Source organism: Miscanthus floridulus, chromosome 19 (assembly GCF_019320115.1).
Source record: "Miscanthus floridulus cultivar M001 chromosome 19, ASM1932011v1, whole genome shotgun sequence".
NCBI lineage: Eukaryota > Viridiplantae > Streptophyta > Magnoliopsida > Poales > Poaceae > Miscanthus > Miscanthus floridulus.
The window spans coordinates 57,570,941-57,595,329 of NC_089598.1; the positions used below are offsets into that span (position 1 = coordinate 57,570,941).

The 24,389-nt window shown below is 46.4% G+C and overlaps 2 protein-coding genes and 1 pseudogene across 4 annotated transcripts; 2 read left to right on the plus strand and 1 right to left on the minus strand.

Moving 5' to 3' along the window:
• Positions 1-355: 355 nt before the first annotated feature.
• LOC136528926 (uncharacterized) lies at positions 356-17,253 on the minus strand. Of its 3 annotated transcripts, XM_066521928.1 has the most exons (15): positions 16,285-17,253; positions 16,024-16,090; positions 15,161-15,250; positions 14,949-15,049; positions 13,956-14,024; positions 13,767-13,866; positions 10,994-13,122; positions 10,805-10,885; positions 10,597-10,693; positions 10,258-10,367; positions 2,107-2,188; positions 1,732-2,029; positions 1,491-1,648; positions 597-1,410; positions 356-508 (listed from the first exon to the last, which is right to left on the minus strand). In XM_066521928.1, exons 12-14 carry the CDS (start codon positions 2,021-2,023, stop codon positions 1,375-1,377), a joined length of 486 nt encoding a protein of 161 aa, XP_066378025.1. In that variant the 5' UTR covers positions 2,024-2,029; positions 2,107-2,188; positions 10,258-10,367; positions 10,597-10,693; positions 10,805-10,885; positions 10,994-13,122; positions 13,767-13,866; positions 13,956-14,024; positions 14,949-15,049; positions 15,161-15,250; positions 16,024-16,090; positions 16,285-17,253; the 3' UTR covers positions 356-508; positions 597-1,374. The 3 variants fall into 3 exon arrangements, 2 of the variants coding, with proteins under 2 accessions (XP_066378025.1, XP_066378026.1); XR_010777160.1 differs by lacking the exon at positions 10,805-10,885 and having other exon boundaries at positions 13,076-13,122; XM_066521929.1 differs by lacking the exons at positions 10,258-10,367; positions 10,805-10,885 and having other exon boundaries at positions 2,129-2,188.
• Positions 17,254-17,436: 183 nt separating this feature from the next.
• On the plus strand, positions 17,437-18,694 carry LOC136526081 (protein DETOXIFICATION 49-like; annotated as a pseudogene).
• A 2,264-nt stretch (positions 18,695-20,958) lies between these two features.
• Positions 20,959-22,653, plus strand: LOC136528437 (protein trichome birefringence-like 19). The gene is made up of 2 exons (XM_066521396.1): positions 20,959-21,622; positions 21,871-22,653. Exons 1-2 carry the CDS (start codon positions 21,077-21,079, stop codon positions 22,642-22,644), a joined length of 1,320 nt encoding a protein of 439 aa, XP_066377493.1. The 5' UTR covers positions 20,959-21,076; the 3' UTR covers positions 22,645-22,653.
• The last annotated feature ends 1,736 nt before the right edge of the window (positions 22,654-24,389 follow it).

Consider the following 24,389-nt stretch of genomic DNA (forward strand, 5'->3'; position numbering starts at 1 on the left):
GATGAAAACCTTTAACCCAAGGCTTTCTGCAAAGCATTAGACACAGATGATGGTTTCATCATATAAGATAGCACACTATTATTAGTAAATAAAAGTAATTAAAATAATCATGTAGCTTACTTCAAGGTCGCTTCATCCTGAATTGCCATGACATAATCACACAAGTAACTCAGTCATCTCTTCCTTGTTCATTGGCATGTCTTTCATGGCCTCAAATGCCTAAAACTCATCAGGGTCTTGGTTGGCATAGGACTTATGAGGGATTTATTCTGAGTTAGGTATGTGTTGAGGGGTGTCCTGTTTGAACCACTAAGCATTCTACCCTTCTCATAATGTTTTCTCTTTTTGTGGACACTTGATCAGCCATCTTTGGATTCTCTATTATGGCACAGTCGCTTGGGCTTCTAATATTTTCATCCCTATCAAGATATGGAGCACTCTTTCGTTTGTTTAACTCTGACGATGGTAAGATCGCCGCAAGCTTCAATCTAAATTCTTTCATGTCATCCTGCATGATAGTATGAACCTAATTAATTATTAATTAAAAACCCAAAGCTAGTGCAAACTCATAACTTGTGGTAAAATGCATAGTTTACCTGATTAAACTCGTCTAACAAATCATTCCCAGTCCAATACTCCATAAAGTTTATTAAGAATAAACCTCATGAAAAACTACGTACAACATTAATAGAGGTTCAGGCTCACATTAGATCAAAAAGGCAAAAACACATAAAATTCAACTTATATGACGTGCCATTATTTCTGATGTACCCATCTGTTTGTAATAATTTGCCACGGAAAATCTCCCTAACCGGCTAGGTATCAACCTCAATATCTAGCCATTTGTACTCTTTCGGACCTGTCTCATCCAATATGAAATCTATCTATTTCCGTAATCCACCTCGCTATTTGTTCATAGAAGAACGAATCAATCAACATTTCTAAAATATAAAATGTGTATAAATAACTGTGTTAGGAAATACCCACAATTTTATTGAGGTCAACACGTCCGAACATCTCGCCCAAAGAGTCTAGCACCTGAACCTCACGTTTGACTGCGTTTATAATAGCAAGGTACCAATGTGTATTTGTAACATTTATTAGAAGAAACACCTATCAAATCAAACAATAAACATTTTGCCAGGCATAAAAAACTAATAATGAAAGACCAATAGATCGTTTAAAAAAATTGCTACCATATCATGCTTCAAGTAAGCTAGCACCCTTTGAACTAAACCAGGACACTGTGAAAGTGCCATGGTTAGGGTAATTGGCTTCAATGGTCTCATCCTTTTCTCCATCCCGCTTCATGATTGCAACTAAGCATGTAGTTTCAAGATAGACTATACCTCATGTCCTCTTTTTCAAACCCTCCTAGGCCTTCAACAGTTTAATATAAGCATCTATGACCTGCATACATTTCGCCATTAGAGAGAAAAAGCATTGAAGTTGGCAGTGTTTGATTGAGTATTATGACTTGCATCTGTTACCTCATCAGACAAGTATTCATATGGCTGAAAAAGACATTCCATGTGGTTTCTCGACACCAGAACATCATCTATGAGCACAAGCTCCTCACTCCCAGGTGAAGATGGAATTTTTTTAACAGATTCAATTATGGCTCTATCAGTATTGGTACAAACATAATCTGAAAAAGAGGATTAAATTAATGTATACAACAATAGTTAGCAGTTTTTCTAAGTTAATCCATCAAAGAGAAAATATCAATACCTTCTAGGGCAACCAGTGAAGACATAGATTTTTTGGGTTTATTTTGTACAATTATGATTTTCGAAAGTCCTTTTTCTCCCATCGGATCTACCCCAGAAGTTGATAGGGCCTTTTCATCATGGGCCGTGCTAAAGCCCTGGTCAACTGGTAGAGCTTCGTGGGTAACTTCTGTACTCATGCTTTCTTGCAACCATCTAGAATCATCCATAGGCTCACTGGAATTTTCTATTTGTACAATATCTTCTAAGGGGCCTCTATTTTCCTTCGAAACATTTGCATCTGAACTATCCATTGAGACCTAAAAGACATACTTCATTATCAGTCTATCACATAAATTAGTGTATGACTAACCACACAGTAAAGAAAGTCTATTACATAAATCAGTATATGATCTAACCACGCAGTAAATAATGTATTTGAAGTCACACCCTAAGACCCTGGCCTTTTGTCGTTAATTCTGCATTCCAAAGAATAAAAGAAAAGAACAATAATTAGTAGGTGAAAGCATCTAGGTCCCTAGTTGGGTTTTGGTGATTAATAACAATATGTGATTACTGTGACTAACGTGTGTTTTGCAGAGGCAATTAAGTTAGGTCATGGTAATGGAGATCGATTGGGCTATCATGGTGGTCATGCCCCTATGATGGAAATCGTTTTGGTTTTCAAATGATGGACGACAAGGTTAAGGATGGACTAGTTCTAAGTGTCGTTTGGTGTTGAGGAGACACTTAAAGTAGTTTAGGACTTTATTTTTCCTTTTGCCGTACTATTAAGGGGATATGGATGGGTAGCTTGACTTAGGTGAGTCTAATGAGTTAGGTGTGGTGCACACTTGCTAAATCTAGCACTAGGTAGCTCCTAAAAAGCCCTTAGATCAATTGGAGCAAACTTTATTCACGTATGATCGAGAGTTGGAAGTGAATGGAGGGTCAAATGCTGACCGGACGTTGGTTCTAGAGTGACCCGACGCTGACGCAGAGTTCGATTAGTTCATTTGATCAAGGTGATATCGTTTGGACGCGACCGGACACTGAGAGGTGAGTGACCGGACGCTAGGTGCCAGCATCTGGTCGACTCTAGTAAGGTTCTATAGAGGGAAAATCATGACCGGACGTGTCCGGTCACAACTTAATCACTGGAGCTCGGGGAGAACTGACCGGAGCGTCCGGTCAACATGACCGGAGCATCCGGTCACCCCGCAGAGGCACATAACAGTTTAGTTTTTCAACCAAGGTTATAAATACTTCCCCCATTCATGTGAGGGGGTACTTTTGTTCATTCCAACAGTTGAGAAACACTTTTGAGAGTGCCAAGAAGAGCAAGGTCCTAGTGAGGTGATTGAGATTTGAGAATCCCAAAGAGAGCCCTCATTAGTGAAAGCAAAAGTAACAAAGTGTCCATCCACCCGTCTCATTAGGCTTGTCATGGTCAAGTGAGAGTTCATGCTTGTTACTCTTGGTGATCGCCATCATCTAGATGGCTTGGTGATGATTGGGAGCTTGGTGATCATCCGGCAGAGCTTGTGGATGACCCAAGTCAAGTTATGAGCGGTTGTGGGTGATTCACCGCGATAGTGTCAAAGAATAAACCCGTAGAGAGAACTTGATCCTTACGTGGATCAAGGGGGAGCTACACCCTTTGCGCGGGTGCTCCAACGAGGACTAGTGGGGAGTGACGACTCTCTGATACCTCGGCAAAAGATCGCCGCGTTCCTCCTTCTCTCTTTACCTTGAGCATTTACTTTGAGCAATTCAATTATTGTCTTTACATTCATAGAATTGCCATGCTAGAGTAGGATTTGAACATAGGTTGCTAAACTTTTATACGGTAGATCAATAGAAATACTTTCTAGGCACAAGAGGTTAATTGGGCTAACCGTAGGACTTAATTATTGCAAAGAAATTTAGAATTAGCCCAATTCAACCCCCTCTTGGGCATCTTGATCCTTTCAATTGGTATCGAAGCCTCATGCTCACGTATTTAGGCTTAACCGCCTAGTGAAATATGTCTCACAGGGATAGACCTCCTCCTATCTTTGAGTGGGATGATTTTTCTTATTGAAAAATCCGCATGGAGGCGTATTTAGAAGCTCTAGACGTTGGAATACTTAGAGCCGCCTCACAAGGCTTCCCAAAAACTGTAGGATGCTACACACCTACAAGGCGATGAGGTGAATTATGAGAAATGGAATGCAAAGGCTCGAAAACACCATCTTTAGAGGCCTTTGCAAAGATATGTTTAACCAGGATGAGGAACCACAAGGACGCCCACGCACTATGGTCGGACGTTTGTGCGCTCCATGAGGGAACAAAGAGTGAGCGTGAGGAACGCTATCATCTTAGTCATGAAAAAGCTTAACCTCTTTTGAGATGCTTCCTAAAGAATGTGCTAATGAGATGTACTCACGTTTGAATGTTCTTAGTAGAGGAAGTCAATAGGCTTGGACTCACTCAAATGCAACCATCCGATGTTGTAAGAAAAATCTTGAGTGTCCTCCCCATTGATAAATATGGGCATATTGTGACTGTGCTTCATTCAAGGATGATCTTTTCACCGCTACACCAACACAAATCTTGGGAAAGATCAATGCTCGTGAGATAGTACATGCACTATCACATCACAAGATGGCTCATCCTCTACTAAGAAGAAAGAAAAAGACTTAGCATTCAAAGCTAGCCAAGAGAAGGGCAAAGCAAGGCTTGAGTATGAGAGCTCAAGAGATGATGAAATTAATGATGCAAGTCTTGCTCTCATGGTGAGAAGAACCACCAAGATGCTAAAAAAGCTCAACAAGAGTGGCATCAAGTTTGATGGCAAGAAGAAGTTCTTCACTAGCTCTAGAAGGAAGCCAATCTCCGAGATGGATTGTTACAATTGTGGAGAACTTGGTCATCTAGCACACCAATGCACCAAGCCCAAGAAAGACAAGTTCAAGAATAAATACAAGGGCAAGAAAGATGACTCAAGCAATGAAGAAGAAGATGAGAAGAAGAAAAACAAGCCATACAAGAAGAGAGATGGCAAGAAAAAGGACTTCCACAAGAAGAAGAAAAGTGGAAAGGCATACATCATTAGTGATTGGCTCACGGACATTGATTCATCTAGTGGCTCATCCGATAATGATAGTGACAACGAGAAGGTCACCACCATTGTTATTGACTCTTCATCATCTTCACCACCCATCATCCTCTACACACCTATGCCTTATGGCCAAGGGTGATCGCAAGGTATCAAATAATGATAGTAGTGGTGATGAACATGCTAGCAATGCTCACTACATGCTTAGAAAAGATTCTAGTGGGAAGATGAAAGTCATGTTCTTAGGACCTCCAAACAAAATAGGCCTAAGAAAATTTAGGGTTGCAAAGTCACTTGTTGAGAAGGTGAAGGGTCCCTCAACTAAGTTTGAATTCCTAAAGCTTGATCTCTTGTGTGTAGGTGAACTATAAAACCGATGGAAGTCATTGGGTTATTGATAGTGGTTGCACACAACATATGACTGGTGATCCTCATATGTTCACCTCACTACATGAAGAAGTAGATGGACAAGAAAGAATCACTTTTGGAGATAATTCAAAGGGCAAGGTTAAAGGATTGGGCAAAAGTGGCAATATCAAATGATCATTCTATCTCAAATATGTTATATGTTGCTTCATTGAGCTTTAACTTGCTATCCGTTGGACAATTATGTGATCTTGGCTTCCAATGCTTGTTTACCGAGAAGGAAGTTGTTGTATCTAAGAAGGATGATGATCAAGTGATATTCAAAGGATTTAGATACAACAACCTATATCTACTGGACTTCACCTCCAAAGATGCTAACTTGAAGACATGCCTATTCACCAAAACAACACTTGGGTGACTATGGTATAGAAGACTTGCTCATATTGGGATGAGCTCACTCAAGAAGCTAATGAAGAATGATTTGGTGATAGGGTTGAAGGATGTAAAGTTTGAGAAGGACAAGCTTTGTAGTGCATGTCAAGCCGACAAGTAAGTTGTAAATACTCATCCAACCAAAGCTTTCATGTCAACCACAAGAGTGCTGAAACTCATTCACATAGACTTATTTGGACCAACAACATACAAGAGTTTAGGGAGTAAATCTTTATTGTCTTGTGATTGCTGATGACTATTCAAGATACATATGGGTATTCTTCCTTCATGATAAATCCGAAGTTGCATCTTGCTTCAAGAAGTTTGCCAAGAGAGAACAAAATGAGTTTGAAGTAAAGCTCAAGAAAATTAGAAGTGACAACGGTAAAGAATTTGACAACACAAACATAGAAGCCTATTGTGATGAAGTTGAGATCAAACATGAGGTCTCCACAACTTATACTCCTCAATAAAATGGTGTAGTTGAGAGAAAGAACCGGACATTGATCACTCTTGCAAGAACAATGCTTGATGAGTACAACACTCCCGAAGCTCTATGGGCGAAAGCTATCAACACCATATGCTATACATCCAACCGCTTATTCCTTCAAAAGTTTCCTGGCAAGACACCTTATGAGTTGCTCAACGGGAAGAGCCGGACGTCTCCTTCTTTAGGGTGTTTGGTTGCAAATGCTATATCTACAAAGAAGCGGCAACACCTAGGGAAGTTTTAAAGACGTTGTGATATTGGTTTTCTTGTTGGTTACTCATCAAAGTCCAAAGCATATAGAGTATTTAATCATGCCATCGGCTTGGTTAAAGAAACATATGATATGGAATTTGATGAATCTAATGGCTCCAAGGAGCACATGAGAATCTTGATGATGTAGGTGATGAACCATTGAGGGAGGTCATGAAGAATATTTCGGTTGGAGACATCAAGCCTAATGATAATGAAAATGATATACAAGTGATCAATCCACCTTCTTCATCAAGTATGCCACAAGATGGTAAAAAGGTGGGAGAGTAGAAAATAAAGATACTCATGTCTCCCATGAGCAAATGGTGACACAAGCACAAGATGTTGATACTCCACATCCTCCCCCTCAAGTGGTTGATAGAAGAAATTCACCTCTACTTCAAGCTCATCCACAAGATCTCATCATAGGGAGTCCATCAAAGGGAGTAATGACTCACTCATAAAAACTTGCTTTATTTATTGAACATCACTCTTTTGTCTCTTGCTTTTGAGCCTACCAAGTTAGAAGAAGCTCTTCAAGATCCGGATTGGATAAATGACATGCATGAAGAGTTGAACAACTTCACCCACAAATGATCTTCTCAAGAGATACAAGATGGATGAATGTAAGCCAATCAAGACACCAATATCAACTAATGGACATCTCGACCTAGATGAGGGAGGTAACACGGTTGATCAAACTCTCTATCGCTCTATGATTGGTAGCTTGTTATATTTAACCGCATCTAGGCCCAATATCATGTTTAGTGTGTATATGTGTGCTAGATTTCAAGCTAATACTAAGAAAACTCATTTGATTGCCGTTAAAAGAATCCTTAGGTATCTTAAGCACACACCAAGCATTGGCCTTTGGTATCCCAAAAGAGCTATATTTGAATTAGTTGGCTATTCCAATTCGAATTATGCTGGTTGCAAAGTTGATAGAAAAAGCATATCCAGAAGGTGCCATTTGCTTGGCAGATCACTTGTGTCTTGGTCCTCCAAGAAATAAAATAGTGTGGCTTTGTCCACCGGCGAAGCAGAATACATTACCGTGGGTGCTTGTTGTGCACAAATACTTTATATGAAACAAACTTTGCTAGACTATGGAGTAGTTCTAGAAAAAGTAACTCTTTTGTGCGACAATGAAAGTGCGGTAAAACTTATAAATAATCCGGTTCAACACTCTCGCACCAAGCACATAGATATCTGCCATCACTTTCTTAGAGATCATGTTGCAAAGAATGATATTTCATTAGAAGGTGTAAGGATCGAGGATCAATTGACGGATATTTTCACTAAACCGCTAGATGAGGCGACTTTTTATCGATTGCGGAATGAGCTCAATGTGCTTGATTTTAGTAACTTCACTAAAAAATGAGCTTGTGTTGTCCCTTGCATTGCATTGTAATATACAACCTGTTTACTTTTTGGTAATGCATATAGGGCTTGTCTAACATGGTTAAGATAACTGCCGAAAAGCGAGTGAAGAAGCTTAACCTTGGATCAAATTTGACAAGCAACTAGATTTACTTTCAAGTATTGCATTGCATATGCATGAATGTTGCTTTGTCGTTTATCTTCAATTGCCCTCTTATTGCCTATTTTCTTAAGAAGAATTATAGCCTAAGGCAAAATATTTTGAAAAATTTAAGGGTTTGAGAGAGGTCACTCACATCAGTCCCAATTAGTGTTTATTTGGATTTTATTGGAGTTGAGACTTGATTGGGAACAGACAGCACGAAGGACTTTGAAGATTTGCTGGAAAAAGAGTGACCGAACGCTGAACCGGACTCTGATGTCCAGCGTCTGGTTAGTTCAAAGGAGGTGAACCTGCTACGATGGAGTGACCGGACTCTATTGTTTAGCGTCCGGTCGAGCGAAGACGATGGAGGCAGGATGGACCCGACTCTGGCTGTGTCCGGTCAGTTGTGATCGGACGCGTCCGGTCAGTTGTGATCGGACGCGTCTGGCCGTGATTCCAGGGGTTTTGGACCTCTCTGGAATCGACTGGACGTTGGGTGGCAGCGTTCGGTCGATGCCATCGGAGCGTCCGGTCAATAGGAAACGTGTGGTTTCAGGACTTCTTCCCCGTTTCCTTATCTATCACGGTTCATATAACCACAGCGCCACCTTGACCTAGCCCCGCATCGCACCGACTTCGCCGTCCCAAGCCACCACGCCACGCCCTAGCCGCCATATCTGCCAGCGCCGCTCCTGCCCGCGCCACCTGCTCCACGCCGCCTGCCCATAGTTGTGCCATCGCGCCCTGCACGCGTCGTGCCCATGCCGCTTCCCACGCCGCCGTGCTGCACAGCCCCACGCCGCCACGCCCTACCTGCGCCACCGCGCCCGTGCCGTCCACACCCACGCTGTGCTCTAGCGCCGCCGCCCACGCCATGCCCTAGAGCTACCGTGCCCCTGCCCTGCCTCAGCGCCACATCCAGAGCCCTACCGAAACCCTAGCCGTTGATCCACGCCCGATCCAGCGCAACATTGTCTCGCCAAACCCTAGCCTCACATTGCCGATCCGGTGGTTCCCCGATTCGTTCCTCTTCTTGTCGATTCGCCGATTCATAAGGTAGCAAGCCCTCGTTTCCAATTTCGTATCTATTACTTGCTTTCTTAGGGTTTCGTATATCTAGATATATTATATTTATTTGTATATCATATCTATTCTATCGTGCAGCGAGTCGGTGTCGTTGTGGTCCCATTGGCAGTTGTCAGTCAACTCGGGGCCAAGTTCGCGAGTACGGATCGAGGCCAAGCCTCGGAAGTGACAGTTGGCAGTTGATCTTTGTCAGTGGCAGTTGTTCTTCTCAGCTTCATCAGATGGCTCGTGTCAAGAATGTCGAAGGTGGTCCCGGTGCTAAGGATCTGAGGCCCCCGCCTCGCCAGTGTACAGATGCAAAAGGCAAGGCGACGAAGAAGCTAGCGACGAAGAAGCGCAAGTACCCTGATGCAGATACAGCGAGAGCAGCCGTAGTTGCAGAGACAGCAGAGCACGTAGAGAGAGGAGGCGCTAGGAGTGGTGTTGTTATTGCAGATCAACTTTCTTCATCTATGAGGGCTACATTTGAGCAGGTTGAGCGCCGTTATGGTGGTCCAGCTAGGACTGTCATGGTTGGAAGACGACATGTGACTATTGATGAGAGTCAGCCTTAGGGGGAGTCACAGCAGCAGCCAGTCAACAGAGCAAACTCAGGAGGGAGAGCAGGCCGAGGAGACAGAGCAGGCACGTCAGCCACAGCTTCACCGCTCTGGTAGGATTGGAACATAGGTTGCTAAACTTTTGTGCGGTGGATCAATAGAAACACTTTCTAGGCACAAGGGATTAATTGGGCTAACCGTATGACTTAATTATTGCAAAAAAATTTAGAATTAGCCCAATTCACCCCCTCTTGGGCATCTTTATCCTTTAGTAGGATAACATACAGAGTAATAATTCAAAGGTTTCTATATAACAACCATATTCTGCATGTGTCTATATAACAGCCATATTTTGTTTATCCACGTGCACGGAAGGCGCGCGCATTCTACTATTTTTTTTATTTCTTTCTTGCGCCGTGGGAAACAAACTGATTTGGGGGAAGATGGACAGTGTACACCCCTAGTTTTCTTTCTTGGAGCGTGGGAAAGAAGGACGCACGACCAAGGCAGGGGCGGCCGGACGGGGCAGAAGGATCTGGAACTGTCCACAGTGGTTATGTTTGGGCCTAAACACTACTACACATGGGCTATACATTCGTTGCGGGCTTGCAGCAGCTCGTGGGCTCGTGGCAGGTCCATCGGCCATCGCCACGGCTGCAGCACAATTATTAGGATATGCACCCATTTAAAAATAGACAACAGAGAAAATGTTTTCTTCTCTGAATGATTAAGACTGAAATGACCTCTGCATGAACCTGTACCTGCGCAAGACTGGAAGGTTCCTGTCAGATCAAGAATAGGGACGAGCAGGGAGGGGTACTGCCGGCAAGGGGCGAACCATGGCCGCTTGTGTGCATGTCGATTGAATGAGCTGCCGAGATTAGAATATTTATTGTTTTAATTGATGCACGGGGCAGAAAAAACGTGAATTAGACTCTTGTTATACTCTTATTTGAATCAAACTCTCCAATTAGTTTTATATTGTCTGAAATTGAGCATAGTCCTGAAAAGTTTCAGGTTCATAAACATAATTTACCTCAATGGACACGAAGATTTAGTTTTATATTCGAGAATTACAAAAGAGATAAATGATATAGTACCATTGTCTGTATTATGTAGGTTCGCTCACCAGTAATAAACTCATCAGAATTCAGGGTATAACACCCTATTTGTTTTATTCAGTCTTCAGTTGTACAACTGCATCAAGATCGAGTCAATGTTTATGAGCTGGCTAATCCTTCATCTCAAAGCCAGGTATCCAAGCAAGATGTAGATGAAAACTAATGGAAGATGTATATGAGAACTAACGCATACAAACAGAAATAGGTTAGGTACGAGGGTCCCGGTCGTTGACTCTGTAGATTCTCCATGGAAGTTAGGCTCAGAAAGCTGCAACTTCACCATACCAATGCTCGTAGCATCAGATATCAGATAAAAAAAATCAAACAAAGTCCGCCTGCCCTGTGTAACTTCATCAGATGGAAAATGGGGTCGTACCTAGCGGTGTCTGCATGAAGGAGTGTCGAAAGAGCAAAGAAAGCCTGGTGGCAACGGAGGTCTTGTCGGTCATGGAAGGTGCGCTGCAGTGCCACTGCTTGCCACCGGAGCGCTGGCAACGGAGGTCCTGCGGCACCGGTGCACAGCCAACCCCAGCCGCCGCGTCGAGTCACTGTAGTTCCACCACCATGACGAACGAGATCTAGGTCGCTTTGGCTAGAGGCCTGCTCCTCCGCCCGCTGTCACAGCTAGACGTACGATCTGGGGAGGAACGCGGAGCGACGTGCGTGCTTGGGGACGGACCCGAGGCACTGTTCCATCAGAGACTCAGAACGCTGGCAACGTAGGTCCTCCGGCACGAAGTGACAGCTGTGATCGCTTGAGGGTCTTAGCTGGAAACCGCGTGGGCGTTGACGTCCTCTGCTATGGGATCGGCGAATCGGCGTTGGCGTCCTCTGCTATGGATCGAGCCGGACTGGAGGAGATCGGGGGTAGGGGCGTTGTGTTTCCTTCTATTGTCGCAGTGACTACCTCTAGTTTCCATCTATTCTCACGGTGAATGTTAGTGCCGGGCGGGGTCTGGGAGCGAGCGCGCAGAATTGTCGGGCGGGACCTGGGAGGGCGCGACACCAGATCGCATGGTGGACGGAATAGTTTTAGATGTAACTAGAAGCCATTTGAATCTATAAGGATCATGACAGCTCAATGAAAAGATGGAACACAGGCAATAAACATCAAATCGAAGTAACCAGAAGCACAAAATCATGGCAAATGGCTGCGGTAATGATTCGATTTCAGACACGGATAGAGGTTCACAGTCTAAGAATTTGAAGCAGAAACATAGAGGGTTCATGACGAATTACTGGAACCACTACCACGACAATACGCATCACATAGCCTCTGCATGTATCTATCCAAGACTCTTAAAGAGGCATGATTTCAGATCACACAAGCACCGGAGGCAATAACAAATAAAGAAACGCATCAGAGCAGGATGGGATTCACTAACAGGGTGGACGTTTGTGGGAGACAGAAGATGTTGGAAGCTCCTCATGGCAGTCCGCAGTCCTCCTCGAGGGCATAGCAAGATAGCGAAGGCGATGGCGGCAGGCGACGACGATGGCGACGTGCTATGACAAAGCACAGCCGGTGCGCGAGGGAGGGCACGAGGGCGGAGGTCGGTGCGAGCGAGGGCGAGCTCAGCTGGCGAGGGGTGGGTGCTATGGCGAGGCCACATGATTTATAGCAGAGGATTGATAACAGTCTCTCTCTTTTCTTTTGTCTTAATTCTCTTCCTTCTGTATTAATTCTCTTTCCTTGGAGCAAGGCGCAAGGGAGCCGGGAGAGGCTCGTTGCCATGTATGTTGTGCATGCAAATATACAATGTGTATATAGATAGCATAATAATTTTCTACTTCCTATTTTGCCGTGATTCCTCTATCACATAACAGGCAATATTCAATCAAAGAGAATGGCACGATCAATCCGTAATTAAGATTAACCTGTAATCAATGTGTAATCGGTTTGACCAGCCTATAGTACACTGTATATTTATTTATATGAAACTAAATAAGCGAAAGTATATTGACTACACTGGAAACTAATATGTTAATCAATCCATGTAGTTTGCTGAAATGGTACTGAACAAATTTGTCATAAAAGGTCAATTAGTATCAATTGATATGCATGGGTCGAGTAATGCCAACCGGTATTACTTCAAAAACGTACTCAATAGCCAAATCATGAAAGGTCAAAATGCTACCGGTGCTACTAACAGTCTGCTATTAGTTTAAAGTGAGGTCCAATAAACTATACTTCCATGCAAACTGTCACATGCAAAGAGTAGGAAGACATGCTCAGAAAACTGTCTTAAGTGAGAATTCTTTGAAACCACTACCTATAATCTAGCGCATGGTGATACTTGACTGTTGGGTAACTGAGAATAAAACAGTCACATTAGATTGATTGTTGTGCATAAATAAGATAGGATATAAGCGGATAGGAAACTACTATAACGAAGGAAGAAGAACATCAATACATTAGTTACACGTCGACACTGTTATTTTGATGGAGGCCACATACCTAAGCCCATGGTACCTTGTAACCGCCAAAAATTTTACATCGCAGGCCTGCATAAAACATAAATCCATCAACAATTATGTACTTGAAAGGCGACATATGGAAAATTAGTTCTAATATTTTGAACAAAAAGGAGAAAAGTATCAAATCCAATACTAAGGTTGCAGTTGCCTATTTCTAAACTAAAGCACATCATATGGATACAGAGCAAAGAAGCACTGAATTAAATAACATATATGTCCAGTTCTTTTTTTTTTTTGGTTAATGAGAAGGCGAAATAACAGGAAAGCCTGCTAACATGGAACCAAAGAAGCAACATAAGCAAATCATGGAGGCGCAAACCGAACAAAGAAGCATTGAACTAAAATAACCATGAGGTTTTTGCCATTTTGTTTGCTTGACCAGAGGGTGAAATAACAGGATAGGGTAGTAACATAAAAGAAGCATTGAACTAAAATAACCAAGAGGTTTTTGCCATTTTGTTTGCTTGACCAGAGGGTGAAATAACAGGATAGGCTAGTAACATAAAATCACTGTAGCAACAACTAAGTAGTAGCTAAAATTAGAAATGTCCAGTTCTGTGATCTGGTTATTGTTCCTTTCATTGGTCCCCTCTATTATCAACGAATTACAGAGCAAACGACGAACTTTTAAACTTTCATGATAACAGATAGAGTGCAAAAATAAATTTCACCTTCCTCACCCTCCTCCAGTTCCTCCTTTGTTGTCTCGTTCAAAAAAACTTGGCAACTTCCTCCTCCTCTGGGTTATCACATTTCACATCGAGGCAACAGCTACATGATAACAAAGCCAGCATTAAACATTGCCCTCATATAAGTTGAACAGTAGAACCAAAGAAATCAGGGAAGTGGAATCTTCTAACCTTTTAGTTCCTCTCGCTACACCTTCTCCTCCTCCTTTGGGTCATCACATTTCACATCCGAGACAACAGCTACATGATAATGAAATCAGCATAAAAAAGTTGTTTGTTTGGTTGCCAGCATAGATGACGGTTTTGGTTAAAACTCCTGCAAGAAATGGTGAGATACCTCCTACTATCTAATATCAAAATCTCACATCACTACAACTTCCAAATCCAAACAAAAATGATAATAAGCTAAACTAATATTATTACATCTTTTTTTTTTTCTTATCCTGGGTACTCACGACAACCTGATCTTTACCTATATGTGCCTATTGTGGATTATCAAATAAGCAGTCAGCGAATGCAGCACACGAAAACTGAAAATTGGATCAGAAGTTACAACAATATTAGTGACTATCGGAAGTACATAATGATGTGTGCATCTTCTCAGTCATTCTGATAGATCAGTTATTATTTACATAATATGGAAGAATGGTTTCCAGCTCAAATTTGAGCATCACAGAGCATCATTGTGCGGATAAGAAAAGTTTGGTTTGATAGAATTACCGATCTATACAAGTTACTGTACAATTCCTAGATAACTCTCTACACCAATGCAAAAAAATGTTTATTTATCTCAGAGATTACAACAGCGGATACCATCCTATCTTCTGATAATGCATAGTCTCAGACTCTCAGTGCAAGCTATTGCATTAGCAATCTGATTTTGCCTATCCTTCATGTGAAGAAGCTTCCCTATAAATACTTCGTCTCACCACTACATGTCTACATGTGATTCGGATTTGGCGTGCATTAGTTTTTGTTAATTGTGCTCATTGACTGGGCAACATGTTACAGAAGAAACTGCAATTATTCAGTCAAAGCTTACTGGTGTGGTGACTGGTGAGGTTCAGTACCTGACTAACAAAAACTAAAGAACAGTGTAGCTAGGTCCTACTAATGTCGAGTCCAGTAGCTTACGACATTAAGAAATGGAACATTATTACCTACCTTTACTGCTCTGATATCAAGGTTTATTTCGAGGACTGCAAAGGATCCAAGTTGTGCTTTGTCATCAGGTCATAGTTCATGGATGCTAGCTGAGAGATGTTCTGCACATCACAGAAAAAAAGAAGGAAAGGACAATTCAGTCATCAAAGACAATATTCAGAAAAGAAAACTCTTATGCAATGGAACAGGTTATTTTTTAGATAATAGTTTACCTTGAATGAGAAGTTGGTGAAAGAATATTTCACCCGCTCCGGCGTTCTTGCTGATCTTGTTCTTCTCGGCGGGGGAAGGGAGCAACAAGTCTGTGATAATAACTGATAATAAGAAGTCATTCAGAAAATGTCCTATTTATTGTTTAGCTATTCATAACAATGTCCGCTATTTCTTTATGATATTGATATCCACTATGATGATCTAGGCTAGGAGCTGTGTTGTTCCATCAAAAGAATAGTAGTAATTTGTGTGGACGAAACTGTGAAAATTTAACATGCAAATTATGTGCCCACCAATGTATGGTCGAGCTTGACAATGTCAGTCATAGAGATACATACAGTCTAAGGGGTTTGGTCCACAACATCATACTTAGGTAGAAAACAGCAGAAACAGCAAAACGCCAAGCATGAGTAAAGCAGTAAGTGAGAGTGGATCAAGATTGAGACTTCTTTTCATGGACACCACCGGCTGAAAAAAATGTAGATTTGCAATTATTCATGGACACCACGTAATACGGAAGAATTGCGCAATTTATATAGTAGATAGCTACATTATCAAATTATCTACAAAAAATATTATATTCTTTGGTCAGGCAAGCCCATCTAGCAGAATAAACAAGAATACAAAATGACTATCTACTGCAGGAACAAATATATTCTTTGTGCAGCTATACCAAAATCGGTATCATAAAAACAAATGACTATCAAAGTATGAACTACAGGAACAAACATATTTTAGCAAGGCCAATAAAAATATTCTAATGTATCTAGTAGCAAAAGGACTTAAGTCTAAGTTCAGTAGCCCCAAGCTCGATCTAATTTTTTATAACTTTTTTATAACAACAGCAGTTCGTTTAACTTACACTGAGCTACTTGTGTGCTGATTCAAGTCCACCAGTAGCTGCTGTTCGCCACTACAAGTACGGGCCACTGCAAAATTTACAAAGCATCATTGACCATTATTCTGATTTGGGAACTGCATCACCATCTGACCAATGATTAGTAGCGGAGAACTCAAAATACGTACTGCTACCAATTTCGTTGGTTAAGGATCAAACACAATCATCAGCGCATTCCATAGGCAATGAAGGGGAGGCAACAAAAGGGAAGGAAAGACCGCATACCAGCACGAACGGGGTTAATGCTCATCTCGCCACCCTTCATCCTCGTGTCCACTCAGCAGTCGCCACCTCTCGCCATCCAGGAGCCAGATCCAGGCCGACCGCGGCGAATCCGCCATACGCGCTTGCTTCTCATCATCCCTGGCCTGGCCGCGACCGTGCCCAGGCAGTAGCGGCCGGGGGAGGGCCTGATGCCACCATGGTCGTGGGGAGCAGGGCCATCGTCGGTCGAGGGCAGCAGGGCAGCGCCCCCGTCGGTCGAGGGGAGTGAGGGCGGTGGGAACGCACCAAGGGACGGCGGCCGCTCGACGGCGAGGACGCAGGCCGCGCGACGACGAGGACGCCGCGAGACGGAATCGGGTGAGAAGGACGACGGGGGAGCCGCTCGACGGCGTGGACGGTGGCCGCTCGACGGCCACGGACACTGGCCGAGCGAGGGGCGAGGGCGATAGTGGTGCGGGGATGGGGATGGGGAGCGGCACGCGCTGCGGCGGCTGGTGGGATCCAGCGGGTCGCATGGTGGGTGGGGGCGGTGATTGCGGCGTTTTAGCGACTTGCACGCGGACATGAGAGGAAGGAGGCAACCGGGCCCCACCCACGCCGGCGCGCTGCCCGCAGGGGGGTCGTCGCCTCGGGAGGGAAGGGGAGAGAGGGAGAGGATGGGGAGGGAGGGCAGAGCAGCAGCAGCAGGAGGAGGAGGAGGAGGATGGGCGCCGCCGCCGCGGACCACTCGCAGCAGCCGCCGACGTTTGGAAGGGAAGCGGGCGTAGGGGGCGCGTGCGGCGATGGCGCGGAGCGAGGTTACGTGCGGTATCGCAAGGGGAGGCCTGACTCAGATCCGGCCATCGCCGGCGAGCCAGAGGTGGCTGCCGAAGCTGGGGAGGTCGTCGAGGCATGTGGCGGCGGCGGAAGTTGAGAGGGCGCGGCTTCTGTCGCTCGAGCGAAGAGGAGGAGGACGTTTTAGTTTTTTCGGAAAAAGATGCCTCCAGGAGGGATCGAACCGTGGGATATCTATGCCAACTTTATCGTGCTAATTACAAAATTATCCGAGAAAATAGTAACCTTGCTAATATTTTGTCATTTTCGCTGACGTGGCACGCCACTTCAGCGTACCAGGAACTTGACGTCCCTGTGTGCGTAGCTAAACGGCGCTAGCAGCTCCCAGTCAGTCCCAGGCGTCGCGCTTGGTGAGCTTCTCCTTCTGCTTCTGCTGCTGCCGCCATTGTTGTTCCCACTTGGTGGTCTGATTGGAAAAAGCTGCTCCTTCTGCTTTGCCAACATCACCGGGTACTCCGTGCTCTCCGGCCTCGCCATGGGCATGGAGCCCATATGCGGGCAGGCATTCGGCGCGGGCAACTTCTCGCTGCTCGGAATCACCATGCAGAGGACGGTGCTGCTGCTCATCGCAGCGGCCGTTCCCATCGGTGGCCTGTGGATGCACATGCGGCCTCTCCTCCTCCTCTGCGGCCAGGACACCGGCATCGCGGCGGTCGCCGAGACCTACATCCTGGCGTCGCTCCCGGACCTCGTCCTCCAGGCGTTCATCCACCCTGTGCGGATATACCTCCGGGCGCAGTCCATCAACCTCCCGCTCACGGTCTGCGCCGCGCTCGCCATTGCCATCCACCTCCCCATCAACTACGTCCTCGTCACCGTCCTCGGCCTCGGCATCAGGGGGGTGGCATCCGCCTCCGTGCTGGCCAACCTGAACCTCCTCCTCTTCCTCCTCGCTTACATCTTCTTCAAGGGCGTCCACAGGCGCACCGGCGGCTTCGTGCTCTCCCGCGAGAGCTTCCGCGGCTGGGGCGAGCTCGTCAGCCTGGCGCTGCCGAGCTGCGTCAGTCAGCGTCTGCCTCGAGTGGTGGTGGTATGAGATCATGCTGCTGCTGTGCGGCCTGCTGCTGAACCCGCAGGTCACGGTGGCGTCCATGGGCATCCTGATCCAGACCACGTCGCTCATCTACATCTTCCCCTCCTCCCTCGGCATCGGCGTGTCCACCCGCGTCAGCAACGAGCTGGGCGCGAACCGCCCCGAGGAGGCGAGCCGCGCCGCCACGGTGGGGCTCATGCTCGGCTTCGCCTTCGGCGGCTTGGCCTCCGCGTTCGCGTTCGTGGTGCGGAACGTGTGGGCGAGCATGTTCACGGCACGGTGCGCATGCTGCTGGTCATCGGCCGCACGGACTGGGCGTGCGAGGCCAAGCGCTCGAGGCAGCTCACCGGAGCCAAGGACAGCGACGACAAGGCTGGCGGAGACGAGAAGTCGCGCCTGTTGCTTGGTGACACGGACATCGAGCAGCTTTTTCCAATCAGGCCACTTGATCTTATTGTTACTAGTGCTTGCTGTTTGTTTTCTTCCTTCTCGGTGGATGGATGCGGATATAGATCGGTGGACAATGCACAATATATGTGCTAGCCAGCAGGAGTTAGTCCAACGTGCAAGGAAAAAACTGCAGACGAGGGAAGGAAGGACGTTGTTGACATGGCAGCACTACACATGAGCTAGGACGAGAAGAAGAAGAGGAAGACAAGCAAGATGGCACCCAGCTCGGACGCTTGTCTGCCAAGCATCTTATCTTCAGAGTTTTCCGACACACACACACGCATGGTTTCGTATACTCCTAGTATATTCTGACATGACAACAACAACGTGAACAAGAGAGAGGAAGCTAGAGCAGTGTAGTGCCTGCATGGACGTACACAAGCTAGATGATGGATCCACAGCAGCTGCTTAGCTTAGGCGTCCGATCCATCCACCATCAGTTCTGTACCGTACTGTGCTTTTGGTCAGCGGAGACGAACGGGCGCCGTTGGTCAGCGGAGACGGAGGCGTTAACTTCCACGCTGGCGCGCTGATATGGCATGATACGTCAGCGAAAATGGCAAAATATTAGCAAGGTTACTGTTTTCTCGGGTAATTTTGTAATTGGCACGGTAAAGTTGGCAAACGGAGAGGCAGCCACCATAAGAGTGGCAAATAGTTAGATATCCCTCGAACGGTGGGGGGAGGCTGTGGGCGTGCGGGGCTGACGGCGAGGGGAGGATGGAGTGTAGTGCGTGATGCGGTATCGCATGGATGAGAAGGGGAAAAAAAGCCGCACAAAAATTTTATCTTATTTTTATTTTTTTTAGTTATAGGATATATATATATAGGAAGAATATATTCAGTAGCCAGCTATAAAATAAATTATTCTGTAGCCACGTCTATTTACGATAATTTTATATACTAATTTACGATAATGTCAATACATATTTACGATAGTTGGGTTACTATAACACATGGAAATATTTACCATAACGTTATAGTAAACCATTTAGTAAAGAATTACTATAATCTCGTAAATTAACATAGCAATTATCGTAACTCAAAGTGACTACAAAATAAGTTATTTTATAGCCAACTACAAGTATATATATCTATATATATATATACACACACACACACTAGCAAAACTTATCAATATTTTACGTTTGCATCGTCAAATCTGTGGCAAACTGACAAATATCTATGTTCAACTTATGACAATTTTCCTTGTTAAAAATTTTGCATGATAAATTTTAGTAGCAAACAAAACAAGCCTTTGTTTCCGTCTCTCTGGGCACAATAGTATTGTCGGACCTGAAAAGAAAATATAGTTTGTTGGGCGTTTGGCCGGAGCCGGCGCGGGCGAGGCAGTGATGACCATTGCCGGGCGGTAGTGCTTCCGATCATTGCCGGCGCTCGATTCTGACGGATCATGTCAGGCGGGACACGGTGGTAGGACTTGCTTCTCTTTAGGTGACACACTGATGCCACAAGGCGTCCCGCTGGCCGCACGCGCCACCTCACCTGTGGCTTCCATTACTTCTTTTTTTTACACGGCCGTCACGGTCTTTGTGCATTCAATTCACAACGTTTGTAGCTTGAAAAAAAGGAGAGAAATTCATAACGTTTGTGTTGTCGGCTTCTCGAAAATTCCCAGCCATCAAGCGAGACTGCCGCCGTAGCGTTTAAACAAATGGAGGTGCATCATCCACTTGATCACTCGAACGGACGGCCACGTGACCGGCCGGCCCATGCCCTGAAGAGGACCGAATAGGCCCCAAAACGCTGCTGCGGTCCGAATAAAGTGTCCGAGCTGACAGGGTGCTCCACACATCACATGCGCCAAGCGGCCCGCTCATATCTGTCCTTGGATGTATTATATTATTACTGCTCACTGCACCCACTAAAGGATGCAATTCTCACAATCAATCGATCTCAACTTTGACCAAAATTCTCTAAAAAATATGAACATTTATAATGCAAAAAATATTATTAGATTAGTTATAAAATATATTTTTATAATAATTTTATTTGGAGACAAATATTAATACTAGTTGCTATAAATATGGTCAAATTTGACCTATTTTGATGGTCAAAGATGTTATAATTATATTCTTCGGCTTATTCGGTTAGTATTAAAGTTGGCTAAAACTATTTTGTCGTGAGAAAAAAATATCTCGTAGCCGGTTGATAAATCCAAGCCAGCAGGCCACTTGTTTGACGCATAGAGCAGTAGAATAATAACTGCCGTACGACGATAGCCAGCAACGCTACACAGCCTGTTCGCTTGCTCGTAAATGATCATAAATTTCCAGTCGGAAATAGTGTTTTTCTCTCACACCAAACCAGCCAGCAATAAATAATCCACCATACGATACGGCCTCCCGAACAAGCTGACATTTTTTACCGAGGCAGGCTACTTCTTTACTCTATCTATCTGGTTGCACTTCGCACCACCATTAGCAGCTCTCTTCCCTCTTCTTCCAGCTCAAAATGCAAGCAAAGATCGAGCAGAAGCGCAGCAACCTGCGGCAGCGGCTGCTAGGCATCGCGTCGGATCTGCCGATGCACAAGCTCCAGCTCGTCGTCACCACGACCGCGGCATCACTCCCGGCGCTCGCCGTCGTCGCCCTCGTCCTCCTCCTCCTCGCCACGGCGCGCCGCCCGTGCTCCTTCCTCGACGCGTACCGCTCCGGCGTCTCCCTGCCCTCTCCGTCCGGACCCTCGCGCCCCCGCGCAGCCGCCGTCCGGGCGCCCAGCGGGTGCGACATCTTCCGGCCGGGCGAGTGGGTCCCCGATGACGACGCGCCGTACTACACCAACCTCACCTGCCCGTTCATCCAGGAGCACCAGAACTGCATGAAGTACGGCCGCCCCGACCGCGGCTTCCTCCGCTGGCGGTGGCGGCCCGACGGCTGCGACCTGCCGCGCTTCGACGCTGCCGCCTTCTTCGACGCCGTCCGGAACTCGTCGCTGGCGTTCGTCGGCGACTCCCTCGCCAGGAACCACATGCAGTCCCTCATGTGCCTGCTGTCCAAGGTGCCGAATTTACTCTGCATTTATTGCCTTGTCTTGCCTCCTTGGTCCTTGCCTCCTTCAACTTCAAGTTGCAGCAAACCTTCTTTTTCCTGTCTCTCTCTTGCCAATTTGTGCAGTAGTTTCGACGACTAGTATTTAATAATCGAACTAGTAAATAGCTGATCCTGATTTATTATTTTAACGGTCGATAAGTTTAAACGAACATGTCGTGATTTCTGATGTCATCTGCTAAATAAAACTGTTTGCAGGTGGCGTACCCGAAAGACATCTCGACGACGACGAATCCAGAGTTCCGGACGATGCGCTACGAGCCGTACAACTTCACCATGGCCATCTTCTGGTCGCCGTTCCTGGTGCGGGGGCACCAGCCGGACCCCCGCCGGCACATGTGGGACATCTACCTGGACCAGCCGGACGCGGCGTGGCGCGACGCCGTCTCGGGCTTCGACCGCGTCGTGCTTTCGGCGGCGACCTGGTTCACCCGGCCGGCCGTGTTCTACGCGGGCGGGCGCGTCGTCGGGTGCCACTACTGCCTCGTCCCGGGCGTGCCCGACCTGACGCTGCGCTACTCCCTGCGCATGGCGTTCCGCTCCGCGCTCCGCGTCCTGACGGCGGGGGGGCCCGGCCGGTTCAGCGGGACGGTGATCCTGCGGACGCTGTCGCCGACGTCGCACTTCGAGGGAGGGGAATGGGACCGGGGCGGGGACTGCCGCCGGACGCGGCCGTTCGCGCCCAACGAGACGCGGATGGCGGGGTTGGACCTGGACCTCCACAAGTTGCAGGTGGAGGAGTTCGCCAGGGCCAAGGCGGAGGCGGAGGCGAGCGGCGGGGGGACGAGGCTGGTGCTGATGGACACCACGGCGGCGATGGTGCTCCGGCCCGACGGCCACCCGAGCCGGTACGGGCACTGGCCGCACGAGAACGTGACGCTGTACCATGACTGCGTGCACTGGTGCCTCCCCGGCCCCATCGACGCCTGGAACGACATGCTGCTCCAGATGCTCCTCCGGGATCCGTCTTGATCCATTGACGCAACTGCACATTACTACCGTCGTGGTCCGTGTGTTTCTTCCGCTCCTATTTGTTGTCCCAAGGAAACTCACAAACTAATTGAGCGTGCAAATTTACAAAACTACTAGATCGAAACTAATTGAGCGTGCACTTATCAAAACTACTATGTTTATGTTTGTTTGAACTTATGTTTTTCTTCAGCAGCAAATCAGCTTGTAGTTCGTGCGTTTCTTCCAATAAGTAGTTCGCAGCTACTTACTAAAAACTGAAAATAATAATATAACATCCAGGTTTCTCTAAGCAAATTAGAAAGAATATTCTCACCTAAACAGATGGGGCACTGAACCTCCTTCCTTATCTCTGCTAATTTCACTAGCATAAACCTCAGAGAAAGTAGTTCACATAAGCTTCAAATCATGTAAAACATCAAATATTTCAAAGTCCATGAGCCTGAATAATGATCTTCAATCTGTGTAGTGCAGTGAAATGCATGTAAAACATCAAATATTTCAAAGTCCATGAGCATGAATAATGATCTGGGAGGCGCAGAGGAAGACCTCGAGGAGTGGGGGCGGCAAAGATGTCAAGGCAGTACTTGAGGTCGAGGCGGAGGGCAGTATTGTCGAAAGTGTTGCGGAAGCGGGAGAAGAGCGACACCACGGCGACGAGGAGGGAGTTGGTGGCGGCGATGTCCCCCGCGTTGACGGCAGTGCCGAGGGAGGACACGATGGACGGGAGGAGCGACTCCCACCTGGTTGGGAAATCGGAGGTCGCGGCAGCGGCGAGGGCCCCGGGGAGCTGCGCCTGGATGAGGGGCGGGGCGGTGAGGAGGAGCTGGAGGAGGTGCGCCTTGATGATGGCGCAGTCGGAGGCGGGGAGGTGGTCGTCGGTGTCGGCGGCGGGCTTGGGCCACCGGCGGCGGAGCAGGTTCTTGAAGTGGACGGAGGCGGCGAGGCGGGGCTGGAGGCCGTGGCGCGGGGAGGCGGCGAAGCCGAGGAACGCGAGCGCGAAGCCCGGGAAAGAGGCGGAGGAGGAGATGCTCTGCTCGGCGGCAAGGTGCGCGGCGGCGTCGCGTGAGAGCGACTGCGCGAACTAGCCCGCGAGGGCGTCGAGTATCTCCGGCGGCACCTCCATTCCGCGCCGCCGCGGGCCGGCGATCTGGGTGGGAGAGGGAGATCGTGGTGGTTGCGGAGTCCCTCCTTGCGCTTTGCGTTGCGGCTTCTACAGTTGCAGAGGATGGGGAAGGTTATGGAAATAGGGGCGATGTGTGAAGGGAAGGAAAAAGGAAGTGGTGGTTATGGGCCGTAGTATTGGGCCAATTATTCGCCGGCCTAGACTTTTTTTTTTTGGCAAATTAGTATTAGGGCCAATCCGTCGATAAACCGCTTATTCTGATTTGTTGGGAGAGAAAAATATTATACCACCGCACAGAGCCGATGATTTCAGGCTGTCCCAGGCTTTTTTTTTATAGAGTAAGGGGGTGTTTGGTTACATGGACTAAATTTTAGTCCATGTCACATCGGACGTTCGGATGCTATTTAGGAGAATTAAATATGAGTTAATTATAAAACTAATTACATGGATGAAGACTAATTTACGAGACGAATTTATTAAGCCTAATTAATCCGCCATTAGCATATATTTACTGTAGCACCACATTGTCAAATTATGGGCTAATTAGGCTTAAAAAATTCGTCTCGCAAATTAGCCACAATCTGTGCAATTAGTTATTTTTTTCGTCTATATTTAATACTTC